This window comes from Mytilus californianus, unplaced genomic scaffold (genome assembly GCF_021869535.1).
Source record: "Mytilus californianus isolate M0D057914Y unplaced genomic scaffold, xbMytCali1.0.p SCAF_4, whole genome shotgun sequence".
Classification (NCBI taxonomy): Eukaryota; Metazoa; Mollusca; class Bivalvia; order Mytilida; family Mytilidae; genus Mytilus; species Mytilus californianus.
Genome location: NW_026262690.1, coordinates 47,245,395 through 47,266,434, shown reverse-complemented (window position 1 = coordinate 47,266,434; position 21,040 = coordinate 47,245,395). Strand labels below are relative to the sequence as shown.

Here is a 21,040-nt window from a genome sequence, read left to right as displayed (position 1 = left end):
TAAATATTAATTTTGACAAGTAACAATATTGTATTGTTCCGGAAATATCGGACTTGCCATATCACATGCTGTAGAAATGGAAACCATCATTCATTTCTCAATAGAACTTTCTTCTATTGTTGACGTCACAAAGCCTCCTTTACCTTCGCAACGACTTCCAAAACAAGCCGTGGCACTGAACGCAGAATTTTGAAATTTTGCCGTGGCAGCGAAAGGGTTAAAAAAGCATACGACGTGGAAGTAGGATTAGAACAGCCCAAACAAATCATGACGTTGCCTATCAGCTGACATATGAATATATTCAAATTATACCACGGGTGTGTACTCAAAGCGTTTGAAGAACTTGATATTAGAATCTCTCCTTGTGCACACTGCGCTGTAGAAAAATAAAAATTGTGTTGATATTATACTAACATGATCTCTTCATTGATGTCTTCTTTTTTATTCAAATACTGCTATCCGTCATTCTGTTTCCTTTTACCTTTTTTTTCCTTGCTAGTTATTAATAATGCTTATTATGCAGCAGCAATATGGCTTTATTATGCTTATATTTTGAACTATATACTTAGTCATAGAACATGAAAACATTGAAATATAGAAAAGACGATATACAGAATCCCTTGATATTACCATAAAGCAAACCAATTGAGCTTTATGTGGCTGTTCTCCATCTTCAGTCAAAGTGAGGCCTTCATTAAGGAGCAAAAGTTCACATCTCACTGTATTGAAGTTATTTCTAGATGGTCCCTGGTGCCGATTTGAAAAGAATTATTTGCTGGATGTCGATGGTGCCAAATAAGTATATTAAAGCGCACATTTGCGGGTACTATCAACAAAATAAAATATGACGGACAAAGAAAATAAAAAAATACTATCATAATTTGCCAGACAGTATCTTTTGAAGATTACATAAACAAACAAACAAATAATTATAAAACCACAGGGAAATCAAAATATTTGTTAGATGACAGGATAACGATGCATGAATAGTCCAAATTAAATCTATTCGGACGGACTGCAAATTGACATATACTAAAGTCTTGGTGCATGAAAAAATTGAATCCTTACCTAAATATATGCGTATTACAATTGGAAATATCTCAAATAAGAGGTTTTTTCACATGTCCTCTCGATCGTTGGTTTCTCATTTTACATAACAGAAGTACCAAATACCGACACTTGGCTTCGACGTTTGATACTGGATATTATTACATTGGTAGCAATGAATTACATTGATTTTCCAGTCAAATAAAAACCGATAATTTCACATGTGAAATAAACGTGGTTATTTCACTCTCTGACGTCATACAACAATAGGCGTTGTCAAGACGTCGATAACGTCGGATCAAAACAAATTGTGAATGCGTAGAAAAAAGATATAGTTCCTTACATTTTCTACATTAATTTCATTAAAAAAAGCCATTTGCCAATGTAATAAAAAGAATAACTAATCAAAGAATTCAAATATCGAAAAATATTCAACTCGTGACCGAACAACACTGATAATTAACTCATGCGCTACGCGCATTCGTGAATTAATGTGTTGTTCGGTCACTCGTTGAATATTTTTCTCTATTTGAATTCTTCGATTAGTTATTCTATAATGAATCTTGATGATGCATTTATTGCAGACGTTTATCCTGTTGACGCATCAGGGGTCACCCTGACTTAGAGTTTATAAACTCATTCTCATGTCTGTTTTTTTTTCTTCACCTAAACGTTTGATATTTCAACAACAAATATTTGTATACAACTTTCATATTCTACGACTACAGACTACGAAGGTTTAAACTGGAAACCGATGCTGGGAGATTCTGATTGGTGAAAATTGTAATATACAAATATTGCTTACATCTCGATATGTACAAAGACTTTGGACAGACACGTGCAACTAAATGTAGTTCTGTTCAGTTGTACCATGTTTTCCCCACTTTTTGAACTGATATTCTATTGTTGAACTTGTTCACGTCATATTTTAAATATGATAATACATGTAGATTGGAATTGGCCTTAAGCAACCAACTATACATTTCACTGATCGTGGGGATATATGATTACACAGCACAGGCACTTGTCTGAAAAAAAATTCCAATATACCTTAATATAACATAAGGTACTTAACTCGCATTTTTGAAAAAATGTCACCCGGTCGCGAACGTTTGTTATATTTCGATTTCTCGGTTGTCTACCCCACTAAAACTTGTTATGCCGTAAATCTAAATTGATTTATCTACACAATGGTGTATAACACGCCTAACTTTGTTGTCGGGGTCATTCGTAGCAGGCCTGCCCAAGTATGTCAACCGTTATTATTTCGTCTCCCCACAGCCGATTGGAAATATAAGTCTCGCAGTAAATGATTATTTATAAAAAGCATTTCCAAAAAACCTGTTAGTTTTTTTCTGAATAGAACTTATCATCCAGATAGTATATTTGTAAAAAATTCCGTGAAAAAAAATCTAACTAGTGTTATTTGAGGTATGTCTAATGAGTTACGAGTTTCTTTTTTTAGACTCAAATTTTCCCTTCCATCAATGTTATTTAGACTCTCTCTGGACTTTACATATAAAATGAGATAACTCCAAGAAACATTTATTTTCAGCAATAAGATTTGACCAATCGGAAACCGAGATATGTAAGAGAAAAATAGAGATGATAAGTTTTTCTGATGGAAAGTTGTCAGTGGTCAACAAAGCTAAATCAATCGTCAAAAAGCCATGCCAAAGAAAACGCCCGACAAAGAAAGGACAGCCAAAAGATGAACAATCAAACTGATTTCAATATTTTATTTTTTTGTAATATATATACAAGATTACTGTAATAAATATTTATAAAGAAATGTAACTTTAATTTGTGTGTTAAAAACTAAGGCAGTATCAGGAAGGCGAAATTGGACTACAGAATGACAAAACAGACCCTAAAATGACATAAATATAGATATTGAACAAAATAAAAAAAAAATTCATCTGCCCAGAACCAAAACAATACCTTCAATAATTATATTGAAATAGACATTGAATCATATGTATTTGATTCACAGAAACAATAACAGAATAAATAGAATTTCACAAACGCTGTGTGTATTCTCCGTTTAATTATTCTTTGAAATTGCGATAAAAAATCATCAACAAATTCAACAGTTTTCTGCTTTAATTGACACACATTATTGTTTTTTTTCATAGTTTCAATTCACTTTTGGGGTGTTCGGTGGTGTTCGGCGGTGAAAGGACATACCCATGTATAAAAGAGGGGAAAGATACCAAAGGGACAATCATAATTAACCATTTACTGCGAGACTTATGTTTCCAATTTGCTGAGGGGAGACGAAATAATTACGGTTGACATACTTGGGGAGGCCTACGAATAATTCCGACAACAGAGGTAGGCGTGTTATACACTATTGTGTAGATAAATCAATTTAGATTAACGGCATAACAAGTTTGAGTGGGGTAGACAACCGAGAAATCGAAATATAACAAAAGTTCGCGACCGGGTGACATTTTTCAATATGCGAATTAAGAACCTTGTGTTATATTAAGGTATGTAGGAAAAAAATTTCAGAGACAAGTGCTTGTGTGACATAATCGATAAAATCAGTTTTAATATAGTGAAATACATCAAGGAACACTTCATACACTTATTTTTGAGGCTCGTATGTTGACCTCTAGATGTATTCTGGTTTTCCTCTGTCGTCCGGTAACTGTCATTATTATTAATGATTGATGTATGCCCCACATCTCCTTTAATTTAAATTAAGAATGATAAATTTAAAACAATTATCTATTCCAGTTTGGAAGAAAAGATAGAGTCTGAAACTATGTGGAGTTGGCACCAGCAAAAATTTTATGAACATGACACTATTTATTAGTGGATGTAATTCATTGTCGGTAAAAATAGAAGACTGGTAAATTTTAAAAAGTTCAATGGTTCGTATACGCTAGACAAACACAAAATGTACAGTTCAAATCACCTTTCATATATATATAACTTTACCACGTAAACCAGTAACTGTTGATCATGCTCGAAATTGTGATGTAATGTAGAACTACAAATTTCTTATCCGTTTTGAAAGATTCGTGTCAATTTGTAGACTGACCTACTTACAAACAGCTAATTCTGGACAATTTTTATCAAATGTCTATAAACAGATTTGGTCAGTGCTAAGCTTACAAAAAGACCTGTCGTGTTTTTAATTTTTTATTACCCTCTAGGTATCCCTTTACCATGAACATATACAATCTAATGCATTTCGATGGTTTTATTGTCAATTTGCATCTTAAAGCATTGGTGCATGACGATGAATATGGATCATGTATAATATAGTAATGATGTTCAGTGTTCGAGTAACGAATTAATTTATGTTGGCCTAACGTTGAGTGGCAAATCAGTGGTAAATCAGTACAGGAAGAGTTTTAACAGTAAATTCAAAGGGTAGGTTTTGCAAAGTGGTTCGACCGTTGTTTAAATGGCGGTAATGTCGAATGTCACAGGAATACATGTGTTTGTTGGATGGGGACTGAAATATTTCCTTGCAACACACCTCATAGAGTTGTTGTAAGGGGTCCTCAACGTGCAGAGACATCCGATTTAACGTTCCTTTTCCGACCATTTATGACTTAGTATTTATACATCATGCACTGCCAAATGGATGCCCTCTCTCTCAGACGTCCAAATCTGGATGACAATACATCCAAGTCTAAACTTTGGTATTCAGTATTAGAAAAAATGAACTCCCTTTCTTGTTCGGCCGTGTAAAATTAAGGATACCGGTATAGGAAATGGTTTTATAGATTACTTTGAAAAGTCAATCAAGGTAGCCATATCTTGATCCTGAAGTTAGAATTCTTTGACATGAAAAACCTTGTAGTTACATTTTCAATTGCTGATGCCATTTTATAATGAAATAATTTAAAAAGTTGGAAGTAACAGAGGAATTTACGAATGAAAATGAAGATATTAAGGCAAATTAAAATCACAAATAATTTTACAAATGTCACACAACACATAATAAAAAAAATTATCCCATCTGTCATATAAAGAAACATTACATTCAATACTTGCACATAGTTCAGTATTACAAAGTTATAGATGATACCAAGAGGATAATAAAAAATCGAAATTCGAAGAAAACTGACATCACTATTGCCAAAAAGAAAAACAACGAAAGTCTACAAAACACTTCACAAAAAACCAAAGACTGAGCAACACGGACCCCACCTAAACCGGGGTGAACTTCAAATCGCATTTCTTCTTTTTATTATTTCTTCACCACCAAAAAAGTTTTCTGTTTGAGCGAATAGGGTGCAACAGATGTTGTTTTGTTGTTTAGATACATCAAAATTTTGACGAATGTCTGTCCTAACCAAATCCCTTTGAACCCGTCAGAGAGCTGTTTTATATTTTGATATGCTTCCTCCATTCGTTTAAGAGTATTGTAAACACTTTGCCTAAAACCTTAATAGAGCCAAATCTTCAGAGATAAGTAAACTATTACTTGTTCATACCTTCAAATATATCCCATTTGCACAATAATTATCTTAGTTATTCACCGCCATATAAATCTAAATATCTTTTCATTCCTTTCTAAATCTTCCCTTTATAACTTCAATTGTCTCGAAAATGAGATGGAAGACATGTAGATATTTGGTTTAGATCAGATTTAAATAAATAATTACGAATTGAAGAAGAAAAAAGGAAATCCCAACAAGGAATTAACTAGTGAGTACACTTTTCAAGTTAACTATTGAGAGGTTATGAATGTTCTTATCAGTGGTCTATCTTTCTGTACACTTCTCACTATCTCAAAGGAATTCATATTGGATAGGTGCCATGCATATCGCACCAATTTTGGTCTTTTTCCTTTCTCTGTTCATTATAAATGGCTATGGACAATTCTCAACGTCAAGTAAGTGTTTAGATGAACAATGCATTTACATTGATTACCATTTGCGTAAAAAAGAAAATAGAAAAAACGTTTTCCTGATTCAACAATAAAATGAGATAGAAATTACAATGAAAACATTCATTTAAACTTTGGTGGATAGTTGTCTCATTGGCAATCATACCACATCTCCTTATTTTTTTTTAATAAATACAAAATGAACATAAATTCAGAAAAATCGAATTCGGCAAGTAAGAATAATTTATTCACACATTTGAATCAGGACATTTTATTAAGTAGAAGATAAACAAACCAATTTGCCGATAGACATTGAATAAATGCAGTTGATTAGAAACAAAAAAAAAAATAGTATCACAATCGACACTTTTCTGTTTCTTCAATATGCATCTACTAATAACTATATGTGTAGCTTATCAGAAGATAGTTATAAATTTCAACGGTAGTGCTTGAAAAAACATTAGCATATTAGGCGAGTGCCGCATCAAAACAAATTCTTAAACATATGATAATACACATGATACAAAAAATATCCGAACATTTATTAGTATTTACCTACCAACCAGAAATATTAAAACAATGGAAAACTATTCAGAATTATGAAATAGTCGAATGTCCTTATCAAGTTATGATATAAATAGACATATTTTTCAGTTTAATGAAGAGTTGCATATTGAATACTATATTCAACCCGATTGCACGTATAACTGCACTTATATAAAGATGATTAGGGACATTTTATAAGTTTTTGTATATCTACTTTTCAGTTCTTTTGCCTGCATTAGTCTAAATATTTTTGGTGATTTTTTATTTATTAGTTCTTCAAATAATTATAGTTGCTTTGTTTTGGATAACCTTGAAGTTGTTCAAAATGCTGTTTCTATATCTACATTTTACAGATTGTCCATCGAAGGCAGACATAGTATTTGTTCTTGATGCGTCCAGTAGTGAGGGTAACACAAATTTCCAGAAACAGGTCAACTTTGTTCGAGATTTTGTGAGCAGGTTTTCTGTAGGTTCCACTAGAAATCAATTTAGTGTCGTTACGTTTGCGTCTAATGTTAAGAATGAATTTTGGTTAAATGAATATTCTAGCAGTTATAGCCTTAGAAATGCAATTAGCAAAGTGACATATCAACAGGGAACAACAAACACACACTTAGCATTAGATTTTGTTCGACAAAACTCATTTCTGCCTGCAAATGGTGGACGACCAGATGCCGAAAAAGTCGTAATAGTTTTGACAGATGGCCAGTCAACAGATCCTGCAAAAACAAAAACTGCAGCAGAAGACCTACATTTAGCAGGAGCACAAGTGATTTCTGTAGGAATTGGGAGCGGGATAGGGTCGCAAGAACTGGAAACAATCGCCAGCGACAAACAACATGCTTTTAAGGTGGCAAACTTCGATGCACTAAGGACTATAGAGACACAAATTCAACAAGCTGCATGCCAACCACCATCATTAGGTATTATGTTTATTTTTTTTTTGCTATTTATTTTCAAAAAGATAAAAGTAGATAAATAAACGAAGTTCTAGTCGTCATCACTTTAAAAATAAGAAGATATGATTGCAAATGAGACAACTCCCCATCAAAGACCATATAGTGTAGGGTTACCATACAGCTTTCAACAATCCCATACCGCATCGTAAGATAGTCTTATGCAAGGCCCCGAAATGACAAATGTAAATCAATTCAAACGTGAAAACTATAATCGGTCCATCATCCGTTTGTTCTTTTATTTTTTTTATCTACAAGCAGTATACTAATTGGAACTAAAATTGTCGAGGTAATCAATTATACATTGTCCTTCTTTTTTTTGTTTTCGTTTTTTTTTGGTATTTCTGTTGACCAACCTACATGAATGCCATTGTTGTGGATCCGAGCAGCCAAAAAATATGACCACCAACGCAACGGAAAATTGCAAGCGAAAAGGAAAGAGTGATAAAGACTTTTATGGTCATCCCAGTTAATTTTAGATAATAAAACTTATTATGTCACGAGTTGTCAAAGAATACATATTAGTTTCAATTTATATGACCTTCGTGTAATCGAAATGCGACCTTTCTTGAAACCTTTGACAAATTATTTAGATATAATAATAAAATAAGCGGTTGATAAAGACCTATAGTTGTTGACTTCTACGTCATTTTGTCTCTGATGGAGAGTTGTCTCATTGACAATCATACCACATCTTCTTATTTTTATAGTCTTTAAGGAAAAGCCATGTATTTGCTGCGTTTGCAGCCGTCTTTGTGGATATTGTCCTTAGTCATTCATTGTAAAATTGATAAGCTATCTTTTGGCAGTAAATTATTTGGCTTCTTTCCAATAAGTATTTTACATGATAAGTATCGGCATTGATTGTTTACATAAAGATTTCAATAATTTGATATAAGAAAACTATCACACATTGATTGTTGCTTGCTTAACGTCCAGTGGCAAATATTTTGAGCATATTCAGGACAAGAAACACATTGGCATAAATGCTTTGTATACACTTATGTATAACTCATTTGTATAATTATTTACTCAAAAGTGATATCATTTTCTTGCAATGATGCTGCATCATCAATTGTATACATGTCATGTCTTATTCCACGAACATTTTCTATAGTTCTTATTGATAAACCACACTCAATAAATCACTAGTATTCCTACGTGTATCTCGTATATATTTATCATGACATGATTATACTTAAAAAAAAAACAGCATATAAAACTACTGTTTCAACTGAAGAATGCACACCGTTGATGGTGAACGAAATTCAATAAACAACTTGAACGAAATAGAGAAGGAAATCTATTTACACAAACATTGTGTAAGTCATGTTTAACCAAGTGTTCTTTACAAAGTAAGACGAGCCTTACGTCCTGTTATATTTGAGGATTTCAAATGTATGTTGCTTCGGCAATCTTACAACAAAGTATGGACAATAGTAAATATACCCAATATGACTATAATTTGTTTTAAATTAAAATTTGCTAGCATTTTTATTCCTGTATTTCTTTCAGTTTGTTCAAAGAAAAAGGCCGATATCGTATTTGTACTCGATGCAAGCAGTAGTATTGGAACAATCGACTTTCAAAAGCAATTGGATTTTGTCAAAAATACGGTTAGACAGTTCAATGTTGGACCATCAAATACACAATTTTCCGTCCTTTCATTTTCTGATCAAGTCTACAAGGAATTCAGATTAAACCAGTATTCGACAAAAACTTCTGTTATATCTGCTATATCTAAAATAAAATTTCACACGGGATCAACGAATACTCATCTAGCATTGAACCAAGTAACGAACGACAGTTTTTCAATAGCCAATGGCGGAAGACAAGATGCGGCGCAAATTGTGATCTTTCTGACTGATGGACAATCAACATACCCACCACAAACATTACAAGCGGCAAAAAATTTACATAAGGCTGGACCGGAAGTTATCGCCATTGGAGTAGGAAGCGGAGCAAATTCCAATGAACTGACACAGATAGCTACCGATAGAAACCATGTTTTTCAAGTCGCCAACTTTGATGCTTTAGCAACTCTACAGACCGATTTAGAAAAGACAGCTTGTAAAACAAATGGTAAATTAATGTATCTGGTGTTTATAAATATTTATCTTTCAGTTAGTGATCTTTATATATTTCGTTATTTTTTTAATAATGTAATGTAATGTCCATTTGATCTAAATAACGATTTTTTTTTACAAAAAAAACCAACAAAAGATGGACAGTGGGACAAAATAAATTGATATAAATAGTTATACTCATTATTTCATTTCTTTTAGAATGCCGTGGAGTAAAGGCAGATATTGTTTTTCTCTTGGATTCGTCTTCTAGTGAAGGATCAACAAACTTTGAAACACAGCTCCAATTTGTTTCAAATTTTAGCTCCCGATTTTTTATTGGCCCGGATGCAGTGCAGATAGGACTAGCTACTTTTTCGAGTAATCCACAAAACCAGTTTTGGCTGAACACTTATTCCAATTTAAGTGATGTTTTAAATGCTCTTCAAAACGTTCCATACACCCAGGGAGGAACGAATACAGCAGACGCCTTAAGTTTTGCTAAAAACAGTAGCTTTACAAAAGCACATGGGGCACGCGATGGTATTCCAAAAGTTCTTATAGTTATGACCGATGGCCAGTCTCAGTCTCCACCAGACACCGCAATTCAGGCCAAAAATCTCCACAAAACTGACATTAAAGTTATATCTATTGGAATCGGAAGTTCAGTCAATAAAGACGAACTCATAACCATTGCCACTGATCCAGGACACTCATTTACGGTTGCAAACTTCAGCGCTTTGAAAGATATAGCATTAGAACTGGAGAAACAGACATGTAAAGGTGATTTTCAATTATTTTATTATCTTTTGCCTATTTAGTTATAGATAATTTGCATTCATTTTTTACTTTCTTCGATTATTTGAAATACTCGATCCCTACTTCTAAGACTTCCCAAGAATGTTTATTGAAATATTACATTCAATATGAACCAAACTTAGGCAGACTATGTATGTACTTGAGTCGGGAAAAACCTGCTGACTTTGAGTTAACAAGGTCAAAGTCTTAACAGAATTAGAAAGAATGTAATTAAAGGACACAATTTAATGACAATATTTTGTTAGATATCACTCACATAATGTTTTTGAAATATCCGTAAGGTTTTTACAGTTCACGTATTTTGAAACAAGCTGCAAAACTGCCAAAATTGGATAATTTTTATGGTTTAAAGTGCTGAAAATAGAATGTAGTATAACTTTTACCACAAATCTTGAATTTAATCCCAAACCACAACCTTTGATTTCCACAAGTAGATGTCCTTCTCAGATTGATAGAAAATATTTGTTTTAAACTTTTAAACATATTGCAGTTTTGTTCTATTTTACGCGACAAAATTTGATGCACGGATGACAGAAATGTTAGATGTTTTGAACTCCTTCCTCGCCAGTAAATAAATAAAAATAAAAATAAAACGTTATGACCATTGTCGACCAAACAAATAGGACGTATTCTGTAGCAGGAATGAAAGTAACCTTGTACAGCTAATTTTCATTATCAGGTAAACCTCATAATTAAGACAGCTTTAGATGACCTCTGATTTTTATATTACAGATGAGACTCCATTAGGCCGTAAGTATAGATACAAATAACTTTCTTGTCAGTGCTAATCACTTGTTAGAATTATTATAAAATCTTCAGAGTAAATAAGGGAGCTGTAAACATAAATATTTTGATTTTTTGTTTTGTTTTTTTTTCATTTGGGGGGAAATGGAGGGGGGGGGTGGGGGTGGGGGGTTGATAATTTGTTTATTCTCTTATTATCGTTTACTTAGTACAAAGACTAAACATGTGGTATATTGATAGTTTGTGGTGCAGCAACGGCAGATGTGGTATTTGTCCTAGACGCATCCAGCAGTGAAGGCAGTGCTAATTTCCAAAAACAAGTGGATTTCGTTAAAGATTTTGTAAAGCGATACCAGATAGGACCAAATAACCTTCAGGTTGGATTGGTAACCTTCAGTACTTACGCATCCAACCAGTTTTATTTTAACACCTACCATGACCAGGCATCGGTACTTAAGAAACTGAATTCGATTCCCTACAACAGCGGGTCAACCCATACAGACAAAGGATTACAGTATGCAAGACTTTTCTATGTACATGGTTCTAGCCATGGTCAAAGAGCTACAGCTAATCAAATCGTGGTTGTGCTCACTGATGGACAATCCACAAGTCCAAGTGCCACTACATCTCAAGCAAAACAACTGCATGCTACAGGAGCTACAGTATTTGCTATAGGTATTGGAAGCAACGTTAATACCCATGAGCTTCAATCCATCGCTGACAGTCCAAATCACGTGTATCAAGTGTCTGGCTTTGATGCTTTAAATGGTATACAGTACGAATTAAATCAAGCAGCGTGTGCTAGTAAGTTCATAATGAAATAAATATGCAAAACACTGCCTCTGACAAGTTATTTATCAAAGAGGTAGGACCAATTTCCCCTGAATTTATTCACATGAGTGCTATTTTCAAAAGTTCCTTCAACCTTTACCTTAATTTACAGTATCACAGCGCGTTGTGTGTTCTTTTTTTCTTTCTTTTTTTATCAAAATGCCTTTAACAGCAGGATGTATCGCTAAATCACATTTTTAATTTATTGAAATATGTATGAATAATGAAAATTGTTTTAAGTAAATGATATAGACTCTTTGATAACCAAATTACAGAGGACTTGACAACTTTTACATTTTGACCCTAGGAGTGAAACAAATACAAGGGAAATTGACCCGGCCTCATTCCATTAAAATATTGTTTGCCAATAACGAAAAACCGTAATTCATATGTAAAATGCATTTTGCAATATCACTAAAAGGAGATGTGAGGTAAATGTCAATGAGACAGCAGCACAACGACAAAAATAAGTAAGATAAAGTGAGGGCAAAATAGTCTTCAACAAAAGTTAGGTTTCTATGTAATACTAAGTATGGCAAGCTATAATAATTCGTCCCGAGTCTAAAAAAAAGACATGAATACATTTAACCAAAACCATCAGAAATTTGCCTTTAAACTCTATTCTCAAAATGTAGATAAAACATTAAGATATGACTTTTGACAACTACTGAAGATGTTCCTGCTTCATGTAATATTTAGGTATTCGTTTATTTCGTTGTTTTGATTTTTAGCAAACATTTTAACTTTCTTTTACAGTGCCAACACCTCCACCAACCGTTGATCCAGGTTAGTTTATTTTTAATTTGAGGTTTTTTACTTTTTTATTACTAAAGTAGTTACGATAAGACATGGAAGTGTAGTTCACAATGGAAACACGTCAATTTACTTTGACAGAAAATCCCATAAATAGAAAAGAAGTAAAGCAGGATTCTATACTTCACTGCAAGATTTTTTTTTTTATAGTTTTTTAAAAGATTAGAAACTTCTAAATCCCACATAACCTGCGTTTGATAAATTTGCAGGCAAATCATTTATTTTAGAACAATCGCGGTGTTTAAAGTCGAAATGAATTCATGTTTTATAATCTGACTTGATTTTGATTCCAATTTTCACTAGAATTATTTCTTCAGTTTGTCATAAAAATGTGAAATTAAGCTGTTAAATGCAAATCAACACTTTTATTTTTTTTCCACAAAATGATTTATTTTCGTGTTCTTCATTGTAAGTGTATAAGAACGAAAAAAAAATATTCATTTCTGTTCAGTTCCGGCATGTTACACTGGAACATATGTCAGTTTGTATTTGGACTGGTCACATATAGTTACATAAAAATATTGTAGAGTGTGGATCTCAACCAGCAGATATTTACTTTCTTCTGGATTCATCTGGAAGTGTTACGACAACCAACTTTAAAAAACAACTGCAGTTTGTAAAAAGATTTTGCCAGTCAGTATGTAATCGGTCCTGCCAACATACAAATAGGACTAGCTACCTTTTCTACTTCCGTCCATGAACGTATACGACTTGACCAATACAAAAGCACAAATCAACTTGTGGCTGCAATTACCAGCGTATATTATGATGGTGGACTGACATACACCGAAGATGCATTGAAATATGCTCGTACAACAGCTTTCACTCATGGTGGACGACCAAATGTTCAGAAGATTGTTGTTGTTCTCACAGATGGTAAATCATATTCACACACAAATACAGTCACAGAAGCAAATAAACTGAAAAGTATGCCTGGAGTCAAAGTTATTTCTATTGGAATCGGATCCTCTGTGGACCGGAATGAGCTACTCGATATTGCGTCGGACTCCTCTCATATGTTTACAGTTGCCGGATTTAATTCTTTGGCTGCTATCAAGTCAGAAATATCATTTGCTGCCTGTCAATGTAAGTAAACTATTGGTGAATTTATATGGGAATCAATGTCATGCTATTTTTCTGTAAAGCATCATTTACGGTACAAATTTTACTGCACCAGATTTGCATTTCGTCAAGTCTCTTCACTGATGTTCGATGACAAAATATTTGAAATTCCAAAACCTAATACAAACGTTGAAGTGTTGATAAAACCAGAATGTATATCCAAATTCGGACAAAGAATCAGAACTGTGCTATAGGGATGTGGAAGTAAGAAAATTCCCAACATAAAAAAAGTGAATAATGATTCCTTGGTAACTTTTCCATAAATATTATTAAAATAGTATACTATAAAGATATATCATTTAAAGAACTGTTTAACCTAATTTACCGTCGCCTTAGCTGTCAAAATCTTTATAAAGTCTTTGTTCTTGTTTCTTATTAGAGATGACCAGAATATTTCATATTTTACTGAATAAAATAAAGAAAAAGATCATACAATCATAACAAATATTTAATTTCTGAATCAGCACTGAATTACAAGCACAATTTTATATTAGCATACTAATATTATCATATATAATTAGCACAATTTTAAAGATTTTTGTTTTTGATTTTTTTAATTAAAGTTTCTGTTATATATGTAAACAAGTCTGTGGGGAAACTTGTCTTTTTTGTTCTATTAAACTTTTTGTGTTGCATAATGTAAAGGATAATTGAATTATTTAGATTTTTCTAATTGCATAAAATTCATAAAATTGCAACTTTTATTAAATGAAACAAAAAATATTTCAAGAGAAGCAACATTCCTACTGACAAATCTTTTTATTGCAGATTTTTTTCTGATTTCACAACTTTTGAAATCAAAGAAATATTCAATTTTATTAATTGAATATAAAAATAACAACTCAAGAGAAACAATTCACCCATTACATGTTGTTTAAATTGTTTTCTCTAATTCTTCGTAAATTTATCCCTTTCTGCACCCATTGTATAAAAAAAAATTTAATCAACGTGTGGTTCGTTTGATCTCAGTTCTTCATTGGTTAAAATCCGATTATGACGTCGAATTTTCTTGCTTTCCTCTGAATTTCCTATTGTGACGGCATGAAAAAAGGCGACCATGCCTGATGACGTCACATAGAAAGAACACATCTTTTTGCAGATCATTCGAAAAGAAGGAATAAATTTGCCTGCGTATTGTTTGAAAATCATTAGAGAAACAGATTCCACCACCAAATCTCGTGTAATACGATATTTATCCACTCTCGACAGTTAAATTTTTAATATTTAAAACGCTCGGCGAGCCTCGCGTTTTAAATTTGAAAATTTAACTGTCTCGAGTGGATAAATATCGTATCACACTCGATGCAGTGGTAGAATCTGTATATAAAAACACAAAGGTTTGATTTGTTTATTTAGATTTTTTAACTTAATTCACATTTCGCCTTAGTTCATTTCCCATCTCGCCTTGGTATTTTTTTTTTTTACCTTTTTAACCTGGAATTCACAGCTAAGGCGAAATGGGAACACACCGACCGATGCATTCACATGTTTATGATAGTACGAAGTAAGAAAAACTGCTTTATAAACTAAAAGTAAAGATGAAACAGGAAAATAGACAAAATACAGCAAAAAATGTTTTTATCCATTAAACATTTAATTGATAACTGTTACAACACGTTCATGTCGCTGTTGGTGTCCGCAATCATCGATTACAATTGAAACTGGTGAAAAACTGTTCATTTTTCATTTTAAACTGGAAGAGCCTATATCTAAATTCAAACTGACAAAATGTATAATTTTCAAAGTTAAAATAATTTACATGCATTTTTTCACACTTTAGTAAGCTTTGACATTTAAACACTAGATAGAGCATAGATATAAAAAAAAAAAGAAGATGTGGTATGATTGCCAATGAGACAACTCTCCACAAGAGACCAAATGACACAGAAATTAACAACTATAGGTCACCGTACGGCCTTCAACAATGAGCAAAGCCCATACCGCACAGTCAGCTATAAAAGGCCCTGAAATGACAATGTAAAACAATTCAAACGAGAAAACTAACGGCCTAAATTATGTACAAAAAATGAGTCGATTTGATTCATAGAAATCTGAGTGATTATGGAACAAATGAAATGAAAACTTCCTTTACTATTTTTATTGAAAAATAGCATTTTGACACTTCAATGTGAATTTATAAAGCGAATCAATATGTCATCAATATCAAGTAAGGACTGCTTTATTTTGATAAGAAAAGATTGCATACCATTTTACAGTGTTATGCATGCAGTTTATTTGTAAAGTTTGCGATACAATATCAAATAGACAGTAAAACCGATGGAAACAGAGAGTTGCACAAAGCAACACATTTTCTTTTGTGTCTTTTGTTTTTCTTTTCCATTCATTGCTGAATTTACGATTATTTTTTTTTAAATTCTATTTATTATGAAAAAAATTAAAGTGGACAAAAGTATTTTTGAAATTAATATCTTACCCCTGCCAATCATTTTCAAAATTAATTTGGTGAAAAAAGTTTGTTTCCACCAACCTATGGCATAAGTAGCGCAAATGGTTCGATTAAATAAATGAAATAAAATTAAGTATAGATAAATATTGGTTGGTGACAGTATTTTCGAATGCTAGGGCTTTATTAGTAAAACATCTTTTTTTAAGAAATCATGTTATCACAGTTTTCAAATAACGGCTTTAATTTATAATAGAGAAAAACACAGGCGACATTATAATCTACATCATACAGCTGTATGAATGAAGTAAATAAGGATATATAATGTATACAATAAAAAATGAAAACAACACTTTATAAATTTCATGCGTCCGAAGCGCTTTTCTAGATATGCCTTCGTCAGGAACGCTCAAAGCCGAATATTTTAAAGCTTTATTAAGGAGTGTAAGGGAATGACAGTTGTCTCTCTTCTTACAGAAAATCGGATTACACAGTCCCGATATACAAATAGAAGTGCTATGATCAAAATAGTGCTTCCATGGTATGCATAACGTATAAATGTCACAGGCATTTTTATTATTTAGGCATTTTGCAAGACGTCTGAATGTTTAAGCAATTTATTAAATGCCTAACATTCATCAAATTCCCTTTTCAGTTTTACGTAATTTGTAGAAACATGATTTCAATAAGAGATATTACTGTTCAGTATAATTTATTATTTTTTTCAAATATCAGCAAGGAAAGTTTTAATTAGGATAATACTTATAATTTCTATCATAAGTATAAGACTCAGAAATAACCCAAGAAATGTACACATCTCTTCATAATTTAAATTTGTCAAGGATATAAGGTATAATTCTGAGTGTTGCATATGTTGGCCTGTGCATTTTTGTTTTTGAAAATCATTATTTCGATAAGTGAAACTCAAGTTGTAAGTCATAAAGAAGGCTTTATCTTTATGGGCCCTATTGTGATCATATTCAGCAGATATTCATAGTATGTTTCATAATGATTTACAATTATTTCATGCATATTATCAATTTATCTAAACAAACATCTAATTTATTACAGCATGTGGATTTGTACAACGAGCTGATATTATATTTGCTCTGGATGCTTCATCCAGTGAATCAAGAGTTGACTTTCAAAATGAGCTGAATTTTGTGTCTCGTTTTGTAAATGATTTACCGGTAGGCCCAAACAATGTCCAGTTCGGATTGGTCACATTCGGATCAACGGCTCATAATGAGTTCTTCCTGAATCAATACGGGAACAAACAATCTACCCTAGATGCAATTCAAAAGGCCACGTATGTTACAGGCACTACAGCGACAGGTGATGCATTGCAGATGATTAGACAACAGCACCTTCTCCCTTCGCACGGAGCACGAAACTCTTCAAAACACTTTATAATAGTCCTTACAGACGGAGCGTCAACAGACAAAAATTTAACTGCAACACAGGCAGCATTACTTAAACAGGAGAACGCTATTGTAATAGCCATTGGAGTTGGTAGCGGCATAGATAAGAACGAGTTAAACGTAATAGCCACCGACTCTAAACATGTGTTTAATACTCAAGATTTTATCACTTTACAACAGATTCAACAAGAAGTCAAAAGTGCTACTTGTGATGGTAAGATCGCGAATTTAGTTCTATGTTAAATCAATATTTATGACTCGACAAAACTTAAAAGTGTATTTCATTAATGATATATACATTATTGATTGTCTTCAGAAAATACATACTAGTATCCTTTTTTGCTATTGCTACTCGGGTGGTGATAGTCTACGTATATTTACATTTAGATAACAAATCTTCAATTGAGAAATTTTTGCATGCTTTATAGTGAAGTACTGAATTAAATGTTCCAAACAAAATGTATCGTATTGTATTTTTTTAATCCAATTTTTGATTTTGCATCTTGTTGAAACCCACATTTTCATTTTTTTCAGCCTTAAAAACAACTTTACCGACAACCACAGTTTCTACAACTACAGTTGCTACAACTACGCCCACAACAGGTACCATCTTTTTATACTAATAATGTAATAGTCCTTGAGAAAGTAATGGTGAATGTTATTGGAAGGTTGTTAATATTTAGTCTTTGATTTTGCATTATATTCAGTCTTATATTTAAACATAGATAATGTCTTTTACTTGTAACCTTTGAGCAAAACAATTATGGAGAACAATTCGAATACTTTGAAATGAAACGTGAACCATTTCAAAACGTCCTCTGAATTTCAAAGTGTTATGCTAAAAAATGTCATGTAACAATTCCTGTACTATCATCTTGTGTTACTGTTCTAAGTTTAGTGTATGATTGTCTTCTTTATTGGTATTAATAAAAAAAATGTAATTTTTAATCTTTTTATTCATTTCTAGTGACAACGGCGGAGCCATTCATTGAAACACCAACCCCAACACAGCCAAATATTGAAACGCCAGCACCAACACAACCAAATATTGAAACTCCAGATCCTAACCGGGAATACCCTCCAACAACGACGCCACCTAACCGCGAAACACCTGCACAAGCATTCCCATTAACACCATCACCAGGTAAAAACTTTAATTTGTTAATGTAAATAGTTGCACAATATTTCAATAAAATTGAAAAAAAGATTATTGACCTATTGTGTTTGTTGATGGACAATGCTTAAACAAACTTATGGTTGGTTTGAAACAACAAAAGGTGGTACGCCAGGCAAATATTTGTCAACGGTAAATATATGTGATAATGTTTAGTAAATAAAATAATATTTAATATTAAAACAAGATGCTTAAAAGAGGTCAGGCAGTATATAAATATAATGCCTCATGTTTATAACAAACCAAATTTTTAACAACAAGGTGGGTAGCATTTTAATTTTTCACGGAATTTTGTTCGGATTTTATAGAACTTCAAAATTTTCACACTTATAACGGTATTGGTCGTTATGTTCATCATCAACACTATTCTTTATTCGGATCATAAATATTTCGTTTCCCCAAACGTTTATAGTAAATGTAGTTGGTTTTTCAGAAATGTTTCAAGATATCTAAAACATATTTCTTTTTCGACTCTTTAAATTTGTAAAGGTTTTCGCCATGTTTGGTGCCAATTGGCGTCAACATCAATTATTCGAAAAATGAACATAACTGTATGATTTCCAAAGGTATTATCAGCGTATAGGTATTGTATTGATATTCGGTTTTTCTTTTGTCAAAATGTCCTTTCTTCAGTACACCAAACGTCAGTCGACATATTTGAGGGAATTTAATTACTTATTTGTCATATGTTTTTTTTGGTGTTTTTGTTTGTTGTAACGGAAGTGGTAATTTTGAATGACGATTTTGGTCTTTAATTAATCTTTAAAGTGATGACGACTGTATTTCTCCTAAAATTCCGGACACAAGTCGGCATTTCAGAATTATTTCTTTGGATTTCGTTGTTCACAACTTCTATTATTGGTGAAAGAGGCCTTGTTTGATGGCGGATGTTGTAATAACCTTGATTCTTCAGGGATCACTATATCTACTACTTGATATAAATGTCTTAGTTTAAAAGTATGTCCTGTCCCACATCCTTATATTAGTTACTTTTCTTACAGATCCCAAAACGTATACAGGCGATTATAACGAAAGGCAAACAATTTCAGGGGTAGGTATTTGGCACATCCTTTCAGAATTTTGGGTCCTCAATGCTCTTCAGCATCGGTCTTAGTTTGGTCTTTTTGTCTTTTTTTTATTTGAGCGTCACTGATGAGTCTTTTGTAGACGAAACGCGCATCTGGCGTAAAAAATTATCATCCTGGTATCTATGATGAGTTTATTTTCAGTTGACATTTTTGGGCTCTTAAAATACATTTTGATAGACAAAGTGAAGTTGAAGGCCGAGTAGTTGGTTACACATTGAACTTTTATGCTTGTTAATAATGAGTTAAGCATGCGTTAACATAGAATAAATTTGTTTTCTGCATTATGCAGAAAAAAAATCACTAAGTTGTTTTCCATTTCATACACGTACTACAAATTAAAATAAAAATACAGTTTATTATACTTACTTATTTTGCCAGGTTTATTGTTTTTATAATGATGCAAGTAAAATAAGTCTTAAGGTTTTGCAAAATCTGCCCTCACGTTTTGGTGAAATTCGTTTTGTGTGTACATATCAATTCTATAGGCTTAAAGTTGGTAAAAAAGACTTTCAAAACAGTTGTATGCTTCCAAGTTTTAGTGTAGCATTGTTGCATAAATGTAAACGTTTGGACTATCATACTTTGTACACTGTTGTGTCTGAGAATAATAAAACTTTGAATCTTGAATTTTGAAATCAGAAAAATTACAAAACTCAAAACTTGTTTTAATATCTCTTGGAAGTAACTAATCTTCCAAACAGAATTTCACGGAAGAAATATTTTTTCCGTGTGATGTCAATAATTTCCGTTTGGATTTTGGTGATTTTTCCTATATGAGTATAATATATTTCTATGATTCAGAAAAATTCCTGTGATACATTGTATAGAATTATGCATTTATTTCTTTATCATAATCTGTTATTTGAAATTATAACCTTTTTGTCATCTTGGAACTTCTTAAGATTTTTTCCAATTCCCATATTTATAAACCAAATCACAAACTCTTAGTCGAAATTCCACTGACATTAGAGTATCAGATTTGCATTTACGTTCAATTAAATTAGTAGCATATTAAATATAGAAAGAGTAGATAGAAAAAAACAATTATACGTGTATATATTTATTTATCTAATTATGAAATTTATATATATTTTCTTTTTTTTTCAGCAAAGAAATGAAAGCTCCAGTCTTATTTTCTTATAATAAATTGCCAAACAAAA

General features: G+C 32.3%; 1 protein-coding gene across 1 annotated transcript; it reads left to right on the top strand.

The window, feature by feature from the left end:
• Positions 1-6,770: 6,770 nt before the first annotated feature.
• Positions 6,771-21,040, top strand: LOC127736943 (collagen alpha-4(VI) chain-like). The gene is given in 13 exon segments (XM_052247507.1): positions 6,771-7,368; positions 8,917-9,483; positions 9,687-10,247; positions 11,016-11,033; positions 11,268-11,831; positions 12,615-12,644; positions 13,199-13,290; positions 13,292-13,757; positions 17,269-17,832; positions 18,153-18,221; positions 18,586-18,762; positions 19,794-19,843; positions 20,988-21,040. Coding segments are annotated over 13 exon segments (3,792 nt in total). The 3' UTR covers positions 21,024-21,040.